Source organism: Sciurus vulgaris (genome assembly GCF_902686455.1).
Source record: "Sciurus vulgaris genome assembly, chromosome: 18".
Taxonomy (NCBI): Eukaryota; Metazoa; Chordata; class Mammalia; order Rodentia; family Sciuridae; genus Sciurus; species Sciurus vulgaris.
The window spans coordinates 26,006,211-26,030,569 of NC_136479.1; the positions used below are offsets into that span (position 1 = coordinate 26,006,211).

The 24,359-nt window shown below is 57.5% G+C and overlaps 2 protein-coding genes across 6 annotated transcripts; both read right to left on the reverse strand.

Annotated features, from left to right (window-relative positions):
- Positions 1-1,509: 1,509 nt before the first annotated feature.
- TMEM184A (transmembrane protein 184A) lies at positions 1,510-16,996 on the reverse strand. 5 transcript variants are annotated; one of them, XM_079120641.1, is made up of 9 exons: positions 16,766-16,996; positions 8,769-8,996; positions 5,227-5,392; positions 4,843-4,933; positions 4,663-4,738; positions 4,413-4,504; positions 3,642-3,811; positions 2,921-3,115; positions 1,510-2,378 (listed from the first exon to the last, which is right to left on the reverse strand). In XM_079120641.1, the coding sequence occupies exons 2-9, from the start codon at positions 8,994-8,996 to the stop codon at positions 2,119-2,121; spliced, it is 1,278 nt and encodes a 425-aa protein (XP_078976767.1). In that variant the 5' UTR covers positions 16,766-16,996; the 3' UTR covers positions 1,510-2,118. The 5 variants fall into 5 exon arrangements, with proteins under 5 accessions (XP_078976767.1, XP_078976770.1, XP_078976766.1 ...); XM_079120644.1 differs by lacking the exon at positions 16,766-16,996 and adding an exon at positions 9,675-9,985; XM_079120640.1 differs by lacking the exon at positions 16,766-16,996 and adding an exon at positions 9,675-9,880 and having other exon boundaries at positions 5,227-5,356.
- Positions 16,997-21,416: 4,420 nt separating this feature from the next.
- PSMG3 (proteasome assembly chaperone 3) lies at positions 21,417-23,014 on the reverse strand. Its single transcript, XM_079120680.1, has 2 exons — positions 22,453-23,014; positions 21,417-21,897 (listed from the first exon to the last, which is right to left on the reverse strand). Exons 1-2 carry the CDS (start codon positions 22,666-22,668, stop codon positions 21,745-21,747), a joined length of 369 nt encoding a protein of 122 aa, XP_078976806.1. The 5' UTR covers positions 22,669-23,014; the 3' UTR covers positions 21,417-21,744.
- Positions 23,015-24,359: the final 1,345 nt, after the last annotated feature.

A 24,359-nucleotide genomic window follows, 5' to 3' on the forward strand; every position in this document is an offset into this window, starting at 1 on the left:
GGGGCTTCTTTAAAGCCGCTCAATGGCAGTGTTCTACCTGCATGTGGTGTGAGTCGGGGTGCCATGTTCATCCCACATGGCTTTATTTGCTGTCTTAGAAAGAAAAGGGGCCCGTCTGCAGGTGGAGGAGCAGGTGGCAGGTGGAGAGTGGATCTGTGTGCAGTCATCTCCTGCCAGCTGTGACCTCAGGTAACTTGCTGGACCTCTCTGGGCTTACTCCCCTTCCCCGGCTGTCGCAAGGTTTAGTCTGTGTAGGCTCCTGGCACATGTGGGTGATGTCCAGAGAAGGACAGTGCCCTGGAGCCACATGGTTCTGGGCTTGCAGGAGGGGAGCCTTGCCCACTTGCTCTCTGCACATGGCTCTAGGTACCTCAGACCCACAGGATGTCCTCTCCAGGGCAGGGCTGGAGCGAGCCAGCCCACTGGTGACCAGGCACTAGACCGCCCCATCGGTCATCTACTGAGCCTGGCATCAAGCTTGCCCACGGTCTCTTTGGTCAGCAGGTCTCTGGGGAGAGCAGAGATGCCCCCTCCCAATCCTGCTGATGGAGCAGAATGTGGGGGGCCTCCCGATGGGTCTGTCAGCTGCAGAGGCATGATAAGGTGGCGGGGTGTGGGTGGTTCTTTACAGCCGGGTGCAAGGAGGAGCCTGGCCTATCTTATCTGCAGTCCCGCTGAGCCCAGAAGCCACTGGCCTTGAGTTCCCCTGTTCCTAGGCCCAGGGAGCAAGAAGGCAGGGGAGTGGCCCTTGACTCTCACACTGCTCAGCACAGCTGATCGCCAAGATCCTGGGCACGCTGCCCTCTTCTTCCCGTGACTGTGGGAGTGGGCAGCTGGGTGGGTGGACAGGAGCTGTGGCGTCTGGGTGGTGCCTGCCAATCTTTCCCATCTGGTGAGTCTGCCTGGCCAGCCAGGCCTGGATCCCCACACCTCTCCCAAGCCCCCTAGGCTTTGCCCACCAGAACTGCAGGACCCAGACTTTTTACCCTGGGAGTCCCCTCTGCCAGGGATGCCTCATGAGAAGATGCCCCTTGTGCCAGGGCCCAGGGCAGGCCTTCTGGGAGGTCCCCCCCCCCCATTCCCTTTGCTCTCTCCCATGTTTCCAAGGCCACTGGGCCCTCCAGCTCTGAGGCAGGGCCTGTCAGGCTCAGCTTTCTGGGTACTGGGCATGTGGGAAAGAGGAAGAGGAGAGGACAGCTCCCAGGTCTGAGTCCAGTGCCCGGGCACTCTGGGCGGTTGCAGGGTGGGGCCTACGGAAGCTCCATTTTATGAGGAAAGCGAGGCTCAGAGGGAGGGGGCTGCTCTGACTCCCTAGAAACTGGGTCCCGTCTCAGAATCCGCGCTCTGGGGCCTGCAGTGCTGAGTAATGCCTTGGGCAGCCACCGGGGCAGGGAAGAGGACTGAGACCCCTTCCTGACACCCAGCTTAGAACGATGGGCCTTGGTAGACCACCCCTCTGTGGTTTGTGACTTGGGGTACTGACTGCAGGAACAGAAGGTAAACAAGCCATTAAAAATCCAAGGCATTTATCTATAAATAAGGGCGATTCACTGGGAAGCAGCTAGTCACTGGTAAGTCCTGGTGGTTCCATACATGGCCAGAGGGCCCCAGGATGGGGACCTCGCACCTCCCAATGGCTGGAGTGGGTGGAGCAGCATGAGCCTTCCTCACATGCCCAAGATGGCCACAGCAGGCACAGGCCCTCAGTGCCTGTCTCCTCTGCTAGCCCAGGCTGCCCAGCCGTCCCCTGGCCATCCCTTCCTGCAGCTGCCTGGCCTGGGGTCTGACCATCCATCTATCTACCTGTCACGTCAAAGGAGCAGCCAACATGTAGCTCCCCTGGGGCCCCTGTAGCCAAAGCCCCAGTGGTCACATTAGCACCCTGCCCCATGTGGGCCGCCCTGCAGGTGATGTCCAGGTCATGCCAGTGGGTCCTCAGGCTTGTCCAATTTGTCCAGGTGTCTTCTCCCAGGGAAGTGGGCCCACCCCTCACCCTGAGCCTTGGCATGAGTGTGAAGCCTGCACCTTTGGCAAGAGGGTTGGTGGGTAGGGGGCCTGTCCTTTCCAGAGGCCTGGGCAGCCTGGGTCCCCAGGCAGGCACTGGACACCCTGAGTTCCCTACAGGTCTTCTGAAGGGATCAGCATGCGCTTCTCCAGGTTTTGGCTCCTCCTACCCCTGTCAGAGCCACTAGCAGAGCTGGGCTGGGTGCCAGGTGAGGGGTGTCTGCCTTGGCCAGGCCCTGGGGCCTCCTGGGTGGCCTGCTGTGTGTACTGCTGGTAAGCAGGGGAGAAGTTGTGGATCGCATCCTGCACGATGTCCTGGGGGCTGATGGTCTCCTTGAGGCCACTGGAGATGCTCTGCATGGGTGCTGGGGGACCTGGGGGCACAAAGCACGTGGGCTGGGGCAAAGGGCTCCCTGCCAGATCCCCCATTATATGCCCAGCCCTGGGACTCCTGCATAGCTAGGCCTTGGCCTTGTTTAGCAGAGGGTGACCCCAGGACTCCTGAGGCCAGCCCAGCTCCTCCTCAGTCTTGGTGCTGGGGCCTGTCCCTGTACAGGCCCTCCTGCCAGGGGTCCCACTTCCCGCAAAGCTCTGGGGGAGCTTTGGGCTGGCCTGGTGGGAGTCTTTCATGCTCTTGGCTGCTTTTCACTGACTAGTGGGAGCCAAGCAACCTTGGCAGCCACTGGCCATCTGGCCCAGGTGGCCCACTCACCAGGGATGCTAGCTCCGCCCCTCCAGACACCCACCCCCATCACCAAGGGACCCTCAGGCCATGGTCCCAGTCTATCCCACTTCCCTCAGAGCTGGAAGCTGCTGCCAGCCTGGCTCAGGCAGCACGGGGACATCCCCTTGTCCAGCCAGTGGACATCCCTAGGGCTGTGATGTTCCAGGGCCCAGCTGGCAGGGCCTGGCTCACCTGGTGAGTCCTTCTTCTCTGAGTACACCTGGCAGGTGAAGGCATAGCGCAGTGCGAGGGAGGCGAAGAGCATCTCAATGCAGATGAGGAAGTTCTGGTAGCCGGCAGCCAGCGTGCCAGCCCCGACCCTGGTGCCATCGATGGCCTCGACCTCAGGGATAGCCCCACATCTCTCTAGGATGGCCAGCAGCATCCCTGGGGGTGAAGATAGCCATTCAGGCACCAGCCTTGGTCAGGCGGCCGGTCACGGCCAACACTCCCCCTGGGGACCGGCCAGGGTTCCCAAGGGACTGGCTTGGGGTTGACAGGGCTGGCGGAGGGTTTCAGACCTCCTTTCCATTGGGAATAGCGGAGTTGGGAGGGGTGGGGATTCCTGAGTGCCCTGCCATGTCCAGCCCCAGGCCTGGGGCCACCCCAGCTCCCATGGCCTACTGGTCATCATCCTCCACAAATAGGGACCAAGTACCCACAAGGGGCCTGGTAGGGCCCAGGTAGCCTCTGCGGCCTCCACCTGCACCCCCAGGGCTTCCCTTCACCAGCCACCAGGACAGACTGGCTGGTGGACCTCTCATGTCCCCGTGCCTGGGCTCTGCCAGCTTAGCACTGGTCACTGCTCTGAGCTACAATAGGGGGACGGGGCACAAAGGCCTGGGACGAGGTGCAATCGGAACCCAGTTCCTGGACTCAGGCCGGTCGTGGCGCAGCCCCCGCGGTCACACACCCTGCCAGAAGGAGAGGAAGATGACGGCCTTGACGGTGAGGAACTTGAGGACGGGCTCGAAGGGCCGCAGCAGCTCCCGGGTGGCGGAGTAGAAGAGGAACAGCGCGTAGAGGGCCAGGCTGACGGAGGTGTTGTAGACCAGCGCCACGTACAGGTAGCCGCTGTGGACGCTGGGCCCGCAGAGCTCCGTCAGCTGTGCGCCCGGCTCCCTCCAGGGCTTGCAGATGGCACCGAGGGAAGCAGGGCCTTGGGGAGCCCTACCTGCTGCCTCCCCTCCACGGCCACGGCCCTGCTGCCGGGTCAGAAAGCTACCTGGCCACAGTCTGAAGGAATGGGTCCTTCTGCTGTAGACATGGGAGTGCACGTGTGTGCTCAGGTGCCGCGTGCGGGTGTGAGCGGTGTGTTGGCCTGTGATGCGTGGGAGCCTGTGTGGAGCCGGCCGGGGCTGCTTCCCGTGTCACCAGTCTGCTCTGCTCCACAGCAGGCAGGTGTGTGTGGCTCCTAGCCTGTGCACCCTCACATCCAACCCTCGTCCTCCATGGCGGCCCCTCAGGTTGGGGGCCGGGGGCCACCACTGCCTGGGGTGTGCAGCCCTGTCCCCATGTGTGACAAGGCCAGCTCCTCTGTTGCACCTCGCCTCCCCTGGCAGTCTCCCATGAGGAGGGGACCCTGCCTGCCTGCGTGGGCAAGGAGGGGCCCTTCCTGGGCTGTGCCGAGCCCCGCCTCCAAAGGCCTGTGCCCCTTGGGTTCCTGCTCCCACACCTGCCCTACCTGAAGTCCCCATCACGGTATCTGCCGAATGCTTGGAGGATGATGGTCACCACGGCCATGATGGGCTTCACCATGCAGAACTGCAGCGTGGCCTGGGGCGGGCACCGGGGCACCCGTGGGGGACAGAAGCTGGCCGTGAGCTTGCCCCCAGCACAAAGATAGGGTGGACCCAAGCCTGGCCATTGCTCCTGCTGGGCGGCCAGAGAGTGGGGAGAGGGGCGGAGGAGCCCGCGAGTCAGATCCCACTTACCTGCTTGCAGAAGCGCAGGAATCCGATGGAGTAGGACATGCCCCTCAAGCAGCAGGTGCCATAGACACAGCTGGACCTGGGGAGAGGAAGTCACAGGCTCTGGAAGGACAAGTCCCCAGCAGCGGCTGGGCTGCCCTGTCCTGGGCCTCAGGTGTAGACGGGCTCTGTGGGTCAGCTTACTTGATGGGCTTGCCCCGGATCTCAGCCATGATGGCACTTTCGCCCCCCAGGTACTGGAAGCAGAGGCTCAGGAAGCTATAAATGGCAAAGGCTGCAGGGCAGACAGAGGCGCTGCTGTGAGCCTGGCCCACCAGGAGCCCTGCACGCGCCGGCTCCCGCCAGCCCATAGTCGGCGGGCCGTCCCATGGCATGAGCCAGCCTCTCTGGCCTGGCCCAACTGTCCCGTGAGCACAGTGGCTGCAACCCCTCGCCCACGCGGCCTGCAGTCCACCCTCGGCATCCGCCTCACCCATTGTCAGGGCTCCCCAGACAGGAGGAGGGCTCTGGGGCCAGGCCCCCCATGCCATCCCACCCGCCCAGACCGGACGTGGCCCCGAGCGTCACCTTCATAGCAGTCACGCACGGAGTCGAAGTAGACGTAGTACTCGTGGCCTCCCAGGAGCAGGAGGCTGAGCCAGGAGTCGAAGGCATAGATGGGCACGATGAGCAGCAAGCGGATGATGTAGCGCTGCTCCTGGGGGACCGTGTAGGAGCGCAGGTGCAGGTAGATCTGGGCCGGAGCGGCAGGGTCGGGTGGTCGGCTGCCCCTGCCACCCTGCCACCCAGGCGCCCTGAAGGAGGTGGGAGCAGTGGCAGAGCTCCTCTGGGGTGCCACCAGCCACCTGTACCTTCCCATGTTCCCTAGACGACTCCAAGGGGCAGTCTTTTTTTTTTTTTTTTTTTTTTTTTTTTTTTTGGTACTGGGGATTGAACCCAGGGCGCTTGGCCACTGAGCCACATCTCCAGCCCTTTTTATATTTTATTTAGACACAGGGTCTCACTGAGTTGCTTAGGGTCTCACTAAATTGTTGAGGCTGGCTTTGAACTCATGATCCTCCTGCCTCAGCCTCCAGAGCCACTGGCATTAAAGGTGTGTGCCACCGCGCCTGGCTAAACATGTTATTATTAATTCACAAAAATTTTGGTCTGGGAATGTAGCCCAGAGGTAGAGTGCTTGCCTAGCACGAAAAGGCCCTGGGTTCCAGTACCAAAAAAAGTACATACTTAAGTTGTTCAACCTGCCGTTTCAACAGACATGCACATTGTGGAGGCAAAATCAAGCCCATTAACGTGTTCATTAGCTCACATACCTATCATATTTTGTGATGAGGAAGTGTATTTTATAGTTTTTAAACGTGTAGCACCATCACCTTGAGCACAAGACTGTTCTCGGTGAACCTCTGGCAATGGAGACACCCATTCATTCATTCATTCATTCATTCATCTTTTCACTCATTCTGCAAAAATTACTTGAGCCCCACTAACTGTCAGACCCTGGGGAAAGGGAGGGGACAAGCCCTAGGCTCTGATTGGGTAGGTCCTCAATAGGAGGATAATGGAAGAACTTACACCCTTTGTAAAAATTTGTTCTAATTAGTTATGCATGACAGTATATTGCATCTTGACACATCATACATAAATGGGGGCTTACACTCTTTGATCCCTCTAGGAATCTATCCCTAGGAGCAATTTTTTTGGGGAGGGGTACTGGGGATTGAACTCTGGGGCACTCAGCCACTGAGCCACATCCCCAGCCCTATTTTGTATTTTATTTAGAAATGGTCTCACTGAGTTGTTTGGGCCCCCCTAAGTTGCTGTGGCTGGCTTTGAACTTGCGATCCTCCTGCCTCAGTCTCCCAAGATGCTGGGATTACAGGCGTGTGCCACCACGCCCACCTCCTAGAAGCAAATCCCAAAATAAAGCAAAAGATTCGTGCACAAGGCTGTTCACCATAGCAATATATAGAAAGTGACTGGTTGGACCCCACAAGGGAGGGCCGGGCTGGCCACACAGTGGAACAAGCTTAGGAAGGAATAATATGCAGGCAGTAAAAATATGCTCAAAATAGCATCCCATGATGAAGTGCTCTAATAGTATGCAACACCTCAGAACCAAAATGACCAGACTCGAGCTAGGATTGTGACTCAGTGCTAGAGTGCTTGTCTAGCACGTGTGAGACACTGGCGTTGAATCTCAGCACCACATAAAAATAAATAAATACAAAATAAAGGTATTGTGTCCATATACAATGAAAAAATATATATTAAAAAAATGGAAAGACTCATGGGACCTCAGTGTCACAAATGCCTGGTAAAAAATGGAAGGAGATTCATCCAGTCTCTTACCCCTGGGCAGTAGAGAACACAGGGAGTATGGTTTCCACCTTTAACCCTCTCTGGATTGTCCATGTTTTCTATGAGGACATGACAAAAGGGACCAGGGCTTGAAGAGGAAGAGGGGCTGGGGCCCCGGGTGCATGGACCCCTTCCAGGGCACGGCAGGGACGACTTCCTGGGGTGGTGCCCTGTAGGAGGGTGTGGAGGGCGTGCTGTGTGGAGGGGGCATTGTGTGCGGGGCCACAGGGTCAGGCGCGGGGAGTGAGGAGAGGCTGGCATCGGGCCCGGCTCCTTATCTGGCACACTGTCCCCTGCTGGTGCAGTGGGAGGACCTGGCATGGCCAGCTACCAGGAGACCTCTCCCCGGTTGGCACTGCCTGGTGACCTTGGCAAGCTGCTGTCCTCTCTGGCCTTGGTTTCCCTGTCTGCAGTGAGGGGTCAAGCCCCTATCTGTCCAGCCAGGTCTAAAGGGACAGTGAGGTGGGCCTGGCAGTGGTGCATGGGTGTGAGAGGGGAACAGGGCCTGAAGCAGCAGCCCCAGGGGTCTCACGAGCCCTGCCCAGGCTTTGTGGCCCCAGGACACTGGCTGGAGCCACATGCAGATGGCCTCTGTGTAATACTCAGCCACTATCTCCTCTGGGAAGCCCGCTCTGGTGGTCTAACAGGAAGGGCTGTCCATGTGTCCTCTGTGGCTCTGGACTCTGCCCTCAGACATGCACCGAGCCCCCTTATATGCTGGACACCCACCAGGAGCAGGGGGCTGTCACCGAAAGGGCATCTGCTCTTACCTTCTGCCTTGGAGACCCCTGGGCTCCCCTGCCCGTCCATCCTGCCCAGTGCTAGGTACACCCAGCTCCCCTCCACACGCTCCTGTAAGAGCTCCCCAGCACCCCAGCCCAGGCGGCCCCTCCCGGCCACACGGGGGCTCCTCCTACCCACCTCTGCCTGCCAGGCTGGCCAATGCTTTCCTGCACCTCTTTGTCTATTGGAGAATGGTCAGGACCACCCTGTCCCCATCGCCCCCAATGTCCAGCCCCAGCTTGGGCACCACTTCCTGCCTACCTACTCCCTGATCCTTCCTGGCTGATAGGCCCCACCAGTCCTCCCTCTTGGGGGCTGTCCTGTCTCCCCACTTGGTGACAGGCCAGAGGTGCTGCGTGTGGCCAAGGTGTGGCAATGTTGCTTTTCCAGGTTCCCACAGGCAGAGACTGGGTGGGAGTCGCCCCTCCGGGAACCCAGTGCCCTCCAGCCAGGCTGGACCCTGCTCCCTGCCACCCAGCTCCACTTCCCTGCTCCTCTGTCCCCTGCCGGCTCCCAGCTCCCTGTTTCCTGCTTCCTCCTGAAGCTCCTTACAGAGCAAAGTCCAACTGTCTCCAGCCTTCTCTAGGACACCGAGACTCTGAAGAGAGAAGGCCTTTGCTCCTCTCAGTTACGTAAGCCTTGTTCTCTCAGAGCCTCGATATTCCCGACTGTGAAGTCAGACTATGCCACCTACCTCGGTGAGCAGGGCCAGGGGCCAAGGAGACGGCCGGTGGTGCCTGGTCAGTGCCCTGCCCTGTGTTCAGGCCTGGCTCCTGGAGAAAGTCTCCCATGCCCAGGCCTGATGTCACCCTGAAGTCCCCTGGACCAGCTGGCCTCCATGTCTAGTCCTGAGGGCCATCACTTGAGATCCCATTATCCCAGAGGCCACCAGTGGGGCCAGCCTGGGCTGTGCCCATGTCCCATGGAGACTGGAGTCCACAGGGAGGCTCAGAGGTGGGCAGGCTTACCTGGTGGCAGGTGAGCAGCAGGGCAGCCCACACGAAGATGCCCGAGACACCTCGGGCCAGCGCGGTGGTGAGAAAGAGCTGGGCAGTCGCCTGGGAGCCATTCCCCACTATGTCCATCTGTGGCCCGTCCGGCAGCATGGGCATGGCCGGCAGGGGACTGGGCTGCGGCCAGGTCAGGGACACCAGGGGGACTCCGGCTGTTCCCAGCAGCCCTGAGGCTTCACTCATCTGCATAGGGAAGGAGGAGGCGGAGAGAAGGCTGAGGTGCAGCCTCCAACAGCAGTCGGAGGGGAGGCGGGCGCTCTGCCAGGCTGCGCCCACCTCGGCGCCGCTGCCTGGCCCCAGTACATTCCTGGCTTCCTGGGCGGAGAGCCCACCTATGGCCACCTGTGCCCTCTGGGAATTTGGGTCTGACCTTCCAACACATGACCTTGACCCCGGCAGCCCCTGGTACCTCCTCCCTGCACGGGGCTCAGCCTCGCTGCACCTGGAGGCCCCTTCGGAGAAGCTCTTCCACCGCTGAGACCTGGGCTTTCAGGGGCCCACACTTGAGGGGCCTGGGACTACTTCCACTCAGGTGTGGGACGCGGGGAACCCCGTCCTGCAGGCCCGGTGGTCTTGGGAGAGGCCCGAAGGCTCTGTATCCAGCAGCGGGAGTGCAGTCCAGTCACAGTGCCAGCCGCCGCCCCTATCCCGGCCTGCCAGCTCCCTGGGACCCTCTGGAACATGTCCAGGTGCCGGCATGGCCAGGCGCCCTGGCCGCCCCTCACCTGCTCTGCCCAGATGCCTGCCGCTTAGAACCTCGACAAGCTGCAGGACACCTGGAACCTCCCTCCTCCTACCCGGGCAGCCCTGTGTGGCCTCCTCCCCACCCTCTGGCTGGCGGTCACAGAGCCCAGAGCCTACCTCTGCGGGCAGGAAGCTCTTTGGCCCGGCCCTGGGAGGCCTGGCCTCTGGGGAAGCCTGGCTGGTCATTTGTGTGGCCACGTGGCCCCTGCCGGCAGCTTGCTGGGGGTGGGGCAAGGCCACTGTGGTAGGACTGCACCAGGCCTGGCCTGGCGGGTGAGGCTTCACCTGCCCACTGGCCCACCTGGTCTCTGGGCCAGCAGGAGGAGGGACCAGGATGAGGAGGAGCCAGGCTTGTCTCCTCCCCTGTCGACACTCTATCCCTCCTGGTTTGCCCAGGGCAGCTGGCTTCCAGGAAACTGCTGGCCACCAGGTGCCCTCACCTGCCTGTGCCAGATGGCCAGGCAGCCACTGACGGCAGCAGAGACACGCAGGAGGGGCTGTAGTGGGCCAAGGTGCAGTGGCCCAGGCAGGGGAGGAAGAGGTAGGGAACTCGTGTCACGGGCTTTCTTTTGGGTGATGAAGTTCTTGAACCAGACAGAGACTGCCCTGAACTGTTCATGTAAAAACAGGTGAATCAGCCGGGTGCAGTGGGCACACCTATGATCCCAGGGGCTCAGGAGGCTGAGGCAGGAGGATTGCAAGTTCAAGGCCAGCCTCAGCAACAGCAAGGTGCTAAGCAACTCAGTGAGACCCTGTCTCTAAATAAAATAAAAATAGGACTGGGGATGTGGCTCAGTGGCCAAGCGCCCTAGAGTTCAATACCTGGTACCTGCCCCCAAAATGGGTGAATCATATTATCATATTCTGTGAATTGAACTTGGATTGTAAAGGAGCATCCTGGCCTCAAGAGGGGCAATTTTTTGTGTGTGCGTGCATGCGTGTTTGTGTGTGTGTGTGTGTGTGTGTGTGTTTTGTTTTGTTTTTGTGACACTGGGGATTGAACCCAGGGGTACTCTACCACTGAGCCACATCCCAGCACTGCCCTGTCCTTTTGGTGCTGGGGATTGAACTCAGGGGCACTTTACCACTGAATTACATCCTCAGCCCTTTTCCATTTTTATTTTGAGATAGGGTTTCATTAAGTTGCTGAGGCTGGCCTTGAACTTCTGATCCTCTTGTCTCAGCCTCCCAAGTGCTGGGATTACAGGTCTGTGCCACCACGCCCAACTAACATTTCTGACTTTTGGGGAAGGGGGCAGGGTCACTGGTCCTTGCTGGGGGCTGTCAGTGGGGCTAGAGGGCTATCCTGCCTCTATGGAAAAGCTCCCCTGCCTGTTCCTCACTCCATCTTTTGGTCCTGTTGTGGATGCACATGAGTCTGTTATGCATTCGGGCCTCACCTCACACCCCTGTCCTTTATGCTATCTGACCTTCCCTGAGGCACTGGCAGGTAGACTGTCCCTTTTCGAAGATGAGACCTGGGGACTAAGAGGCTTATCCATGTGTCCAGGGTCTTATCCATGTGTCCCATCAAGTGCTGGGGACCCGCCCAGTTCTCCCTCCCCATCCCCACATTTCCCCCCAGGACTCTGACTCAGGCCCCACTTTGTCTGGCCCCTGACAGCCCCCACTCCTGGCCTGCTGGCCCAGGGCCACTCCTGCATCCAAGTCCAGGGACTCCTCTGAGCCCCACCTGCCCCCTGCCTGGGACCTTCTGCACTGACTCCTCCTCATCCTGCAGTCTCAGATGTCACCTCTGGAAAGTGTCCTTCTGTCCCAGACCGCCTTTACACTCCATCTGAGGTTCTGCTGGCTTGCTGTCTGCAGCCCCTCAGGGCCTGCCATGCAGGTGGCCCTCGGGGCTGTGGGCCCCTTCAGCAGGGGTGGCAGTTGGTGGTCTGCATCTGCAGCCAAAATGAGTCCCTGGTGTCTGCCAAAGGTGCCAACCTTGGGTCTCCTGCCCTGCCCCACAGGACCCTGCAAAAATGCAATTCAGGGGCTGGGGAGATAGCTCAGCTGGTAGAGTGCTTGCCTCGCAAGCATAAGGCCCTGAGTTCGATCCCCAGTACCGCAAAAAAAAAAAAAAAAAAAAAAAATGGAATTCAGGTGTGGGGACAGTGCTCTCTGGCCATATAGTGGTCATTATGAACAATTATGGAGACAAGTGCCTTTTGAAGCATGAAAACTGATTGTCAGGATATGGATGGGGCTTATCTGACCCACTCTGGCCCTTCCCTAGTCTGTTACCAGAACCCAGCATGAGACGAGGCCTCAGGTCCTTCTCTAGGCTGACACTGAGTGTACAGCAGGAAGCATGGTGGTTATTTAGCAGAAGGACTTCCCTGGCTGGAGTCAGAGGGCCAAGCTTCTGGGAAGACTCTGAAGGGTCATAGCTTTGGGAAGATGCAAGACCTGGACACTAGACAGGCCGGGGACTTCCAAAGCTCTACTCTTTCCTCAGAGGCAGATCCCGCTGTGGGAAAGGAGAGGTCTGGTGATCCCCTTGGCCCAAAGCTCTGCCAGCTGCAAGGGGTCTCGGCATCAGCCTGAGATGCTTGTGACCCTAAGGGTCTGTGATCCTTGGAAAGCCCTGGCTGGCCCCTCTCTGATGGTGGAGGCCAGGTGCAGTGTCACTTCCGGATTGTCCTCACAGATGCCCCACCTGAGCTGTTCCTGCATAGCCACTGCCCCTGGGAGGGGCTCTGAGAGCCCTGGCCCGGCTGCGAAGCCCATCCACTCCAGAACCTCCTGCACTCTGGAAGCAGCTCTGCTCATGAGGCAGTCCCTCTTGGCCCAGCTCTGGGCCTTCTGCCTTCTCTACCCAGCCTTTATGCCTCCTGACGGAATCACTTCCAGACACATCCTGAGCCCTGAGCCCTTGTCCTGCCCATGGCCTTGGCCACCGAGGCAGCTCCCTTTGCCTCTCTGGTCTGTTTTTCCATCTGTGAAGTGGTGAAGTCCAAGGCCTGGTCGAGGTGGGAACTGGGTGAATCGGTCTGCCTGTCCCTCCTCGGGTGACGCCCCACCTGGCCTGCCTCTGCTCCTACACCTGCTGCCTCACCTACCCAGGCAGTTCCAGTCAACATGCCTCTGTGGTCCCTAAGTCCAGGCAGGGCCCAGGCACTCAATCCCTGCCCGTTAGGTTCCTGACCATCCAGCAGGCCAACACCTGGGGTCCTGGCTGTGTGTGGCAGCTCTGCCCCTGGAAGGACACAGCAGGATACAAAGCACACTGTAGGTACCAGGCCCTGAGCCACCTGCCTGCAGGGAAGGCCCTCTGTCCTACCGCTCTCTGAGCTGGTGCTGCCCCCTGCTGGGCATCTGTGGGACTCCAGGGTCTTCCCAACAGGATTCCAAGCTGTCTGCAGCCAGGACTGCAACTCCGGTCCCCTCACCGGCCTTCCTCTCCCCCTGAGCTGGCCTCATCGTGTGCAAACTGAAGGGTTCCCAGAGTGGGGAGGGTTGGGGTGTCCATCCTCTGCCTCCCCTCCCCTGGGAGTGAAGCCAGAATTGGGAACAGGTAATTAGTGTAGAAATAGGGGATCGGGTCAAATCGAGGAAATAAAGTCATCTGCCTCTGGAAGTTGGAGACTGCCCCTGGAAGAATAGAATGTCAAGGATCTCCGGAGGCCATTGATTACCAAATTTACCTTCCTTTATCAAGGACTGCAAATAAGGGGCTGCTAATTAATGCCTCCTGGCCTATACCCAAAGGACTTAAAATCAGCATACTACAGAGATACAGCCACATCAATGTTCATAGCTGCTCAATTCACAATAGCCAGACTGTGGAACCAACCTAGATGCCCTTCAATTGATGAGTGGATAAAGAAACTGTGGTATATATATATACAATGGAATATTACTCAGCCATAAAGAATGATAAAATTATGGCATTTGCAGGCAAATGGATGAAATTGGAGAATATCATGCTAAGTGAGATAAGCCAATCTCAAAAAGCCAAAGGACGAATGATATCGCTAATAAGTGGAGGATGACACATAATGGGGGGGAGGGAAGGGTTAGTGTTAGGGTTAGAGTTAGGGTTAGGGAGGGGGGCAAGTATGGAGGAAGGAAGGACTGTATAGAGGGTAAAGAGGGGTGGGAGGGGTGGGGGGAAGGGAAAAAATAACAGAATGAATCAAACAACATTACTCTATGTAAATTTATGATTACACAAATGGTATGCCTTTACGCCATGTACAGAGAAACAACATGTATCCCATTTGTTTACAATAAAAAAAAATATTCAAGGAAAAAAAATTAAAAAAAAAAAATGCCTCCTGGGCCCTTATCTGCCTGAATCACCCTAGCCCTCCCCCTGCCCATGGTTTCTCAATGCAAAACCAGGCCTAGTCACTTAGGCAGGAAGGAGAGACAAGGGGGGCAAGAACTGGAGAACAAAAGAGAATTTAACCTATAAAAGATGTAGGGTGCGCTCACTTCTTGGGACTTTAGAACATCAGCCACGGCCCCCTTCTTCCTGCCGGGAGAAGTCTGTATTATTCCTTTAAATAAAACCTGCTTAATATGCTTGCCTTGGCTGCTTCTCTAGTGTTCAATCTTCAACATTAGAAGGAGCAGAACTCGTCACTGGTAAACGGCGGTATCAGGAGGATGCTGGTCTCAAGGCCCCAGGGTGTCTGTGGAGCACTCCTTGCCCTGTGACTCTTCCAGGCAGCCAGCGCATGCTGGCAACTGCTTCATACTGAGACTTGGCCAGACCAGGAGATGGGAGCCCTAGGTTCTGGCTGGGCACCAGTCAGCAGTGGGCCACACCACACATGGACCCGACCGAGAGCACAGATCTATTAGCCCCACTTCACAGATAAGGAAACTGAGGTTCAAGGGAATGATTCCTTGATGAGTCATAACCCATAGGGGGGAGTGGAGAGGGCCCCAGAGTGCAGACCAGTCCCCTGCTTTGGCCTATGAGCCCAAGACCTAAGCTTCTCCCTGACACCAGCCCATCTCCACCCAGGTTGACCATTGGCCTGGTGGGCATCCACAGTCTAGCACAAAGGCAGGCATGCTGTCTCATGGGTGAGGACTGCCTGAGTCCCCAGAGGCAAGGGTGGCACTAGTCCAAAGCCCCCAACCCTGTGCCTCTCCTGGCCAGGGCTACACCCCATGTCCAATAGCAGGTGTTTGCCTGGGGCCTGAAGGGGAGAGGCCGTGGCCAGGCTCTACATGCTCCTGGGGCCTCACGCTGGTCCCATAAGCAGGTGGGTTGACCCCACTTCACTACCCTGAGGAATGAGGCTCTTGGGCTGGTGACATCCGGCTGTAATGAAGAGAGGAAGTGGAGGAGGCCAGGGGCTGGGGGCTTCTGCAGACGGGTCCCTGCTAGGCTGGGGCCTGGGACAATCCTCCTTTGCCTGGTTCTGGGGTCAGGGAGACCGCTCGTAACCACGTGGCTCTCACAGGGGTCCAGACCCCCAGCAGATGACTTCAGGGTGTGGACTGTTCCCCAGGTAGGTATCTGGGCTGGCTGTCCTGGCTGCTCTCTGGCAGGCTCTCTGGCTGCTGAGGCTCCGCCCTGAGGCCAGTGTCAGTCCACACCACTCAGGAGAGGCGCCGGGCAGGCTAGGCCTGATTTCCCTATCAGGGGCTGGACGTTAACCAAGTCCATGGCAGGATATACCTGCCCGGATCCCGGCAGTGGGACCTCTGGCCACTGTTTACCGTGACCACGAGACCTGGCCCATCCGGCAACCCCAGTGCCCAGGGCGGTTGCTGTGGGGCTGAGAAGCTGCAGGACTTGTTCATGCCTTAGTCTTGACCCTGACAGAGCTGCCTGCCCTTTGCCCTACGCCCTGGCTCCTGGCCTGCTGCCATTGCAGGCTGGTCTGCGACACATCCCCAGTGCACCATCTTGTTTCTCTCCAGGGAGGGTCAGGCCTGGCCTCACCTTCCCTGCTGCACCAAGTTGCCCCATGGCCCTAAGGCCACTTCCAGCAGCCAGGTAGCCGACTCCCCTGGGCCTGCTAATTAGTATCTAAGGATCCGTCTTGGGGCCTGCAGAGGGGGCGGGGCTTCCACAGGCTAGCCCACCAGGTCCTCTTGCTTCCCGCCTGGCACCCTCCTGTCCTGGATGTCCAGGGAGGCCACAGGCAACATTTGCACTGGACTTTTTGTTCCAGCAGTGCTGCGGCTCTGACCAAGCTACACCCACCCCTGGGGTGAGGCAGGATGGTGGCAGTCAAGGGCCCTGGGTGGTCAGGTCTCGGTCACTCACCCAGCGGTCAGGGGTAGGGGCCTCCAGTTGGAAGGCCAGCTCAGTCGGCTGCCCTCCATCCCAGGGACCCTGGAGCCACCTCTTCCCTCTCTCTGGGTCTCCTCCCAGGTCTAGTCCTGGGATCCCCTGATCCCCAGCACACTTCCTCCAGTCCCCAGCGCAGGCAGCACCGCCTCCTAGTGGCTAGGATGTTGCTCCTCACCTGAGACCGGGAGAAGCCTCCGAAGTCAGGATGGGCATGTTTGGCACTGCTGGGTGGGGGCCCTGGCTATTCTTGGTGTCTGAGAACTTGAGTGAACCCTGTGCCAACCTAAGCCTCAGTTTCCCTGGGCAGTCTGAACCCCCATGAATGGCCAGGGCACTAGAGCAGAGACTCTCTGCAGGTGGCCATAGGTGCTTGAAGGGGTGCCTGCCAGGCCTGCAGGGACCCAGGGCTCTGCTGGCCCAGCTGGCTTGGTGTTCACAGTCAGGTGAGGTGTGGGTGGCCTCTCACTTCCAGCCCTTGGGTTGACTTGGCTCTGTCTGTCATTGGCCCCAGATCCCAGGGGATAGCGTTCTGGGGACATGGGGACATTGCTCCCCCACCAAGGGTCTCTGACCTCATCTTGCCAGCTGGCTCTCCCCTCCCTACTCCTGTGCCCACCTCTACCCCTGGTCTTCGGCATCAGTCCTAGAGAGAGCCCGCCAGGGCCTGTCTACACCTGCCCTTGCCCCAAGGTGAGCTGCCAGCCTTGGGTGTGGCCTTCCATCTGAGCAGGGGCATGACCCCGACACCTCTGGTCATCAGGTGACTTCCTGGGCTCGGAGAGGGGCCGGACTCTGGGGTAGAGCTGGGGCCAGAGCAGAGGGCTGTGAGTCTCGGAATTTCAGGAATGGGGTTCTCCAGGAGCCCCCACCCCAATAAAGTGCATGAGGCCCCAGCACGAACGCCAGGCCCCGCAGAGTGGCTCCAACGCCCACGCACACTCACCTCCCCGTGGCTCTCAGCCGCTGGCAGGGCCCGCTGGGCAGGTTTGCAGCTTCGGTTCTCCAGACAAGGGACACGCTCTGCCACCTCCAGGCCTGGAAGGGTGGCTGAAGGGGTGTCCCACAGTGTCTATCACCCTCCTCACAGCAGCCAGGACACCTGGGTCCCTCGGACTCTACTGCTGCTACCTTATCACTGGTCTCCCTGGCCAGGCTCCTCCCAGCCTGGCTGGCCCTACCTGCTGGAGCAGCCTCTCTGGACAACACCCTGCTGCGGCCACACCCTCTGCCACCCCCACCCCAGAATCTGGGACCAGCCATTCGCTTCCTGCCCCATCTACCTGCCCCTCCCTTCTGGCCACAGGCCTTAGACTTGCTGCCTGCCATATGTACCCGTTTGTTTTGGCCACAGATTTAGTGTGGGTGGCCACTGCATCTCTCTGCCCTGGGTGTGGGTGGGGTGGCGGTGCCCATGTCACAGGTGCACTGAGGGTTCTGGTGACTGGCCTGTCCTCCTCTAGCCCTTCCCTCTGTACATACTGCTGCCTCTTCCCTTCTTTGGGCCCTTTACGCCTGAAGAGCCTGAGGGAGGCTCTGGACAGGCAATGCCACTCAGTTCTGGTCATGACCCCATTCCCACCTGTCCACAGGACACCTGTGACACAAGCTGAGGGCCTTCCGTGGGCTGACAGCCATGATCCTCTGGCCCTGGCAGACAGGCATGAGCTCTGGCAAGGGGCTGGGAGGCCCCTGGCGAGCTGGTGGGGAGGCTGTCAGAATCAGCCTCAAGAAGTCACTGCTGGGCCTTGAGCCTCAGTCTTCCGATTCGTAAGGTGACCTCAATGCTCCTCATCCCCTGGTGGCTGTGTAGCCAGGGAGGGAGCCAGGAAGTCCTGTGTAGGGCCAGTGTGGCCTGAAGACCTCTCTCTCTTCCAGCTGCTGTTTCTCCCAGCACCTCCCTCCTGGTCCTACCTGTGTCCCTTCCCAGGCCCTGGCGCATGGGGATGGTCTGTCCTCTGCCCTCCAGGCATTCACATCTGCTCTGGGACAGGCTCGTGGTCTGCGCAGCCCATTCTGGGGCTCCTTGGGGGCTGGCATGAGCATCTGAGCCGCATGGGGACTGTTCTCACGTGCAGCGCCTGCCACGTCCACCTCACCCTGGGCATCCTGGGCCCAGAGCACAGTTCTCCGACTCGGGCTCACTTCTAAAAGCTTCTCTGAGTTCCCCGAGGCTCCGGAGCATTTTTCTCACCATCATTTTGGAACTTACGAAGTTGGTTTCCAGGCTGAGGCAACCCACACAGGCAGGGTCTGCCCTCTATTTCTTGCTGTGATGACAAACTCTAAGTCATGGTGACAGTGTCTCTGCAGTCACTGGCACACCTTGCTGGCCTCTCCAACTATATCCCACCCATGGGCCCGATCCAGCGTTGACCCAGGACTCCTCTTCTGACTTCCACTTCACTTCCCAACTTCTAACTAAACCAGAGGAGGCCAGCTCCCTGGTGGGCCTGGGTGTGACTGTCTCATCGCATGGGTGGTCATAATTGGTTGTGGGGAACCCAGGACTGTCAAGCCCCTGGATGAGCTACTTGAAATAATCAAGAACCACCGCCCTCCTGGTTTCCCTGTCCTCCATGGTGCCCACATGCCCTTGGCTGAGCAGGGACACTCCCCTGTCCACTTGAGAGGAGGGAGGGCATGGCCTTCAGAGATACCCTGCAGAGGGCCAGCAGCACAGCCTTGCAGAGAATCTCTCCTGCTGTGTGCAGGGCTGACAGATGAGCAGACGTTCATTATTTATGTTTGGCTGTAATGGTTGGAAGTGGTTAATTACAGTTTGATTGCTGGGTAAGCACCGCACGCAGCCCCTCCATCTACAGGAGTAACAATTCCACACAGCAGACAGCTCTGTCCAGGGAAACTGCTGGCTCTAGATTTCCTCACTGGGCTGAGGATCTCTCCTGATTCCAGCAGTTGAGAGCAGAGCGGAGCATACAGAAGGCAAGGCCCACCTGGCTCTCACCCAAGTCCAGCGTGCACCAGGTTTATCAGGCAGAGCACAGCAGGAAGGTACTGGCTCAGCTGCTGAGGGCATCAGGCTCGGTCTGTATTTTAACAGCGACCAGACAGCTTTGGGCAGCTCCAAGTGTGACTCAGAGACAGTGTGGGAGACAGGCTCCAACCACAGGTGAGCCTCAGGTCGGGCAGGCCATGGGCTCTTACACCCAGGCAGTCACTTGTCCTGCAGGTCTGAGCAACAACCTCCTGTTCATGGGCCTTAACTATCTCCACTACCTGCTGCAGGGGTGGTCCCTGGGACCCAAGTGGATGGCACAGTCTGCTTGGGCTTGACTCTTAAGAGGCCCTGGAACAGGAAAGTCAAACCAGAACCAGATAGAAGGCTGGAGTCAAAACTGCCTGTGACACCTACAAGGATTATCTGTGACTTAAAAGGAAACAGGGTGCGAGTCACCCAGGGACCCAGTGACTAGGGAATAGCGGGGATCCAGGTGCCTCACCTGGACTCAAATCCCAGCTAGTCCTCAGGAGCAGCTGTCTGCAACTCAGGTGGAGTGAATGGCAGTGAGGGTGAAGGGGTCACCAGCCAGGCCCTGAGTGCTGCTGTTGCCCTTGAGAGACCAAATGAGAAAACGGAGGCTGCAGATGTGGACTCAGGATGGAACTTGAGTCCTAGGTAGGTTGTCTCCCCAGATGTTAGGTAAGAGGAGCTGTGGCTACTTGGACAAAGTCATCTGATTTTTTAGATGACTGGTATGGATGATTATATGCAAATACTGAACAAAGACCATTGCTCCTGTGCCAGCTCTGAGACACCAATCTGAAGATGCTCCTGGGTCAAGTGGAGTTCTCCAAAGTGGGTTCTGGCCCCTCCTGCCCAGTCATCCCCCAGTTCAAAGGGCTCCTCATTCCAGCTGTGGTGTGGCCTCATGCCTCAACTCCCTTTCCCTTAGTCCACTTCCTTGTGACCTGTAAGGGTTGTGGAGTCCAGGCATTGGGGTTCTGAGGGGAGGGCCCTGTGTGAGGAAATGAAGAGGCACAGAGCAGGGCAGGTTATGGGAGCTGCCAGGAGACGCAGAGAAAGGCTAGCACAAGCCATTATCTGGGGAAGGCTGGAGGAGCCATCTGCGAGTCCCTGGTCACTGGGGTCCTGACTGCCAGAGATGGGATTGCAGCCACAGGTGAGAGGCTGGGGCTGCCCTGGGTCACTCTCATACTTCCTTCAGGAAGTCTGGCAGGGTCCCCACATGGACTCCCTGACTGTCCTTGAGCTCTGAGCTGGTGTCTACCGACAGATTTCCTTGAATATCTGCTGGGAAGACTGGGAGGGAAGAGGTAACAAGGCACTTGTCCTGAGGAAGGAACAAGCCTGCGGGACCATTAATTTCCCTGCCCACCTGTAGCACATTCACCTTCTAAATTCACCAGTAGTCTGAAACCACCTGCCCTCGTCTGTTTCTAGAGAAACGTTCCAAAAGCACGAATATAGCAGGACTACAGGGTATGGTGGTGTTCACTTCTAATCAGCTACTCAGGAGGCTGAGGCAGGAGGAACCCAAGTTCAAGGTTGGCCTGGAAAATTCACTCTGTCTCAAAATAAAATAAAAAGGCCTGAGGGTATATTTCAGTGGTAGATGCCCCTGGGTGCAATCCCCAGTACCACAAAGAAAACAGAAAAATCGCTGGACTGTAGGAGCCCCTGGCTCAGACAAAAACCAAGTAAAAATGTTCCTTGCTAATTTCAAAAACCAATGGGTGCCACCGAGCCTTCTGTGTGCCCTCTATGCCAGCGCACCCGAGTGGTACCTTGCTTCTGAAATCCTGTCAGCTTCTGCTTCATGACCTCCTCTCCGAACTTCAGCTGCCTCTTCCTCACTGGAGACTCAGAGAGCCAGATGGTGCAGATGTCACCTTCTGGAACTCCCCATGCACTGCGATCAGCAATGCTTCCCTCAGTGCAGGGGAGCCAGGCTCCAGACTGCCTTCCTCAGAGGCGTTCACACCACAGGCAAAAGTCAGGGTGTAAATGCCCCAAAGATGATGCCTGACCCTGGTTCCCACCAATTCTTGCAAACATCTCCAGAGTGTATTTTTGTTCTTTCTCCTCCTCCTTCTTTTTTTTTTTTTTCCTGGTGGTGCTGGGAACTGAACCCAGGGCCTTGTCCTGGTAGCATTTCTAAAGGCTGGCTCTGACCTGACCTAAAACCCTTTAAGCCCCCCTGAGCTCAGGATTGTCCTACAGAAGGTCCTCAGCCTCAGTGACCCCATCATAGAAATCACATCCAGCTGGGCAACCCACCTGTGGTGCTGCCCTTGCTGTGCCTGCCATGCCTGGCTTCCGAACATGCTCTTCCTTCCGGACACATCCTTTCCCCACCACACTCTGTGGTCCGGGCCTTGGGTCCCACACAGGAGCCAGCACACAGAAAGACTGTACAAAAGCCAGCAGAATGGAAGCTGGCACTCAGAAGAATCATAGGAGAGAAGAGGACAGTGTGCAGACACATTCTTGGGGTTCATGTCATTCCATCAACCAGACTGCATTTTTGCCAAACATGAAGTTTTCCTTCTACCTAAGGTATACTAAACTGAACTTTCCCTATTTCTTAGTATTATTAAGAAGTACAGTGAGGTATTTTGGGATACATATTTACTTTTAATTTTAAAAAACCTCCCTTTACAAATGATACCCCACACCGAGGGTCACAAGTCACAGCAGTTGACGGGTGCTTTCCATCCTCAAGTAGATGCACCTCTGGGAGTCCAAGGCACACCTGCTTCTGCCACCTCCACGATGCAGTAACCAGTTAGAGTTCCTGAGACATGATGTTTTTTTCAGCTTCAAGGGTTAAAGTCAGAAGTCTTTCCTCCTGGTTGTGCAGGAGGGAGATCTTTGAGACCCTGCCATGGGGACTGAGTTCCTGCCTAGTCCTGTTGAACGGTGTGCACTGCTGATCCAGGTCACCATACCTGGCACACTCGGATCACCTCCTTCAAGGCCTTCAACCCTTCAACACTCTTGTCCTTCACAGCCATGGCCAGGAGGACTGCTCTGTTTCCAGCTTCTTGAGACACGAAGGCTACCAGGTTCTTTGCAAAGACATGGATGAGAGGCTGGAGGAGAGAAGGCACAAACTACTGTGACTGCAGAACACCTGGTTTTCCTTGGTTCCCTCGGGAACTTTGACTGGCTTCCCACACCACCATTAAATCACTCAGTAGGCTCCATGCAACAGTGATTCAGAGCTCAATGAGACTCCACACTGCAGGCATAAACAAACTGTTAGGGAGGCATCATCAAATTTAATTCCTTGGTGTCTTCTGCATTCCTGTCTCTCCAGGTATCTCTAATCTGGAAGGACTCATGAAAGGCAGGCCTGCAGAAGGGAACGCTGTCAAGCCACTCATTAACATAATGTACCATGACAGGGTCAAATTGAGGAGGCTTGCATTAAAGAATCAGTCCCTGCACAGTCTGCTAGATAAAGATGCTGACTGGCTGTGAGAAGCTTCACCAAGGGCAGGTTGTTCCCTGAGACTCAGAGGAGACCGGGAAATGCTGTCGCTCTGTGTGTGTGTGTATGTGTGTATGTGTTTAGTACCTTGCCACAGTTCACAGCCGGGAAAGAGGGCTGTACTCCACCCGGGGTCCCTTCCCGACCACTTTACCTCGTCCTGCCCGAGGAGGACTCTTGTGGTGAGCACTGGCTTGCTGATGTCGCTGGCCACGTTGCTGGGCTCCAGGGAGACCAGGGTGCCCATCTTCCCGAACTGGGTCACCACCACCAGAATGTGGCTGCTGAAGGCTGTGCAGACCACCTGGGTGGGGACCCCGCACACCACCTCCGATTTGTGTTTTGATACCACCAACGGTCTGCTTTCCATGGCCCCTCTCTCAACGGAGGCTTTGGCTTAAACAGAGAAAAGAGTCGATCAAACAGTGTTCGCACAGTCAGGGTCCAACACTAGCAGCGAGCGGCTTTCGCGCGGGGGCTCCAGCCGGCGCACTTGGAAGCAGGCGCCCGCGCGCACCTGCCCGAGCTTTTCCGCACGCAGTGGCCGGACATCCGCTCCAGGGTCCCTCGCCGCCTCCCCCTGCGTCCCAGGGCTCGGCCCGAACCCACAGCGCAGCCGCGTCCACCAGGCGCGGGACAACTAAGTGATTACGTGGGGCCAACAAGCGAACTCAATGCACCAGCCAGGCCGGAAGTGGCTCTGCCCGCCCCCGCCGGAAGTGCAGGCCGCGGCTTCCGGTCGCGGCCGCGCGGCTCCGAGTCGGTGGGGCGCCGGCCCCTGAGCGCAGGGGTTCCGCGCCGCCTGAGTGCTGGGCGTATGGAATTGGCGGTGCCTTCCAGTGGGCGCTGCGGCCCCGGCCTCCGGCCTCGGGATCTTGGAAATTAAACCCTATGGGCCGAGCTGCGAGCCCTACGGGGTCCGGTTGGTGGGCTGGGGTCTCAACGACCGTGGCGAACTCTTTATTTTCTCTGGACATGCGGGGCACGTGCAAACGCTCAGCGCACTGCGACTCGTCCAGTCTCCGCACCTGCTCAGCGCATCCGCGGAGGGCACGGGCGCCTTGGCCCCTGGAGACTCTTTCCCAGGGCCTGCAGCCCTCAGGGGCCTCTGCCCCTCCGCGGATTGCCGGTCGCGGCCGCACACCTCTCCAGCTCGCCTGTCCAACACCCCTGTACATACATGAACCCTGGGCAGCCTCAGGCACTGGCGGCCTCACTCTCCTCGTGGTTTCGAGACCCCTTATCCAATGTCAATCAGATCTCAGGAAACAAGCTTCTTCCAAACTGCTTCTTGGTGGCGTAAAATAAAAGGCATGCATAGAAAACATGATCAAAATAGACAGAAATCAAGAGGAAATTCATTTTTTGAACATTCTTGCAGTCGACACACAAACGGAAAGATTACAGTTTCATGGTGCTGATACTCAAGAAGCAGGAAACATCAATTTCCCAGCAAAGTCTTTTTGTCAGTTCTAAATTTAAACACACATCCACCCACACACCCCAAAAGCAAATTGCCAGTGTGTGGCTTCACCGCGTGAAATCTTCAAAAGAGGCACTGATTTTTATTCACCTATTTGTGTATTCTCTCTGGGAGGCAAAGAGACTTGAGAAATCTGACTCTCACCCAAACAAAAATCTCCGAAATAAACTTATCACCTTGGTTGTTGGAGTACAAGGTGGACTACATCTTGATGACACTTTTAAGCAAATCTGTAAGGAATTGTCATTTGCCTGTTTTTGATCTAGATATGTGATAAAGAGGGAATATGAAGGAACACAGGTGAAATGTCCTAGTTCGGGCTGTGGCTTCCAGCCCTGGAAGGTGGTGTCTGAGTGGAGGGGACTTCCTGGTGGCCTAAATGGATGTGTGGGCAGAACTTCTAGTTAGAAGAACGGAAGAGGGTCTCATTACCTGCTATTGACTGTTCTTCAGTGCCAGGGGGTAAATGCACTGGAACAAAGAATTCTTTAACTAAATTCATTTAAAATGGGAATCAAATAGTAATAACGTCAATAGTGGGGCAAACGTCTAAGAGGTTTATCTAGAAAAATGAAAAA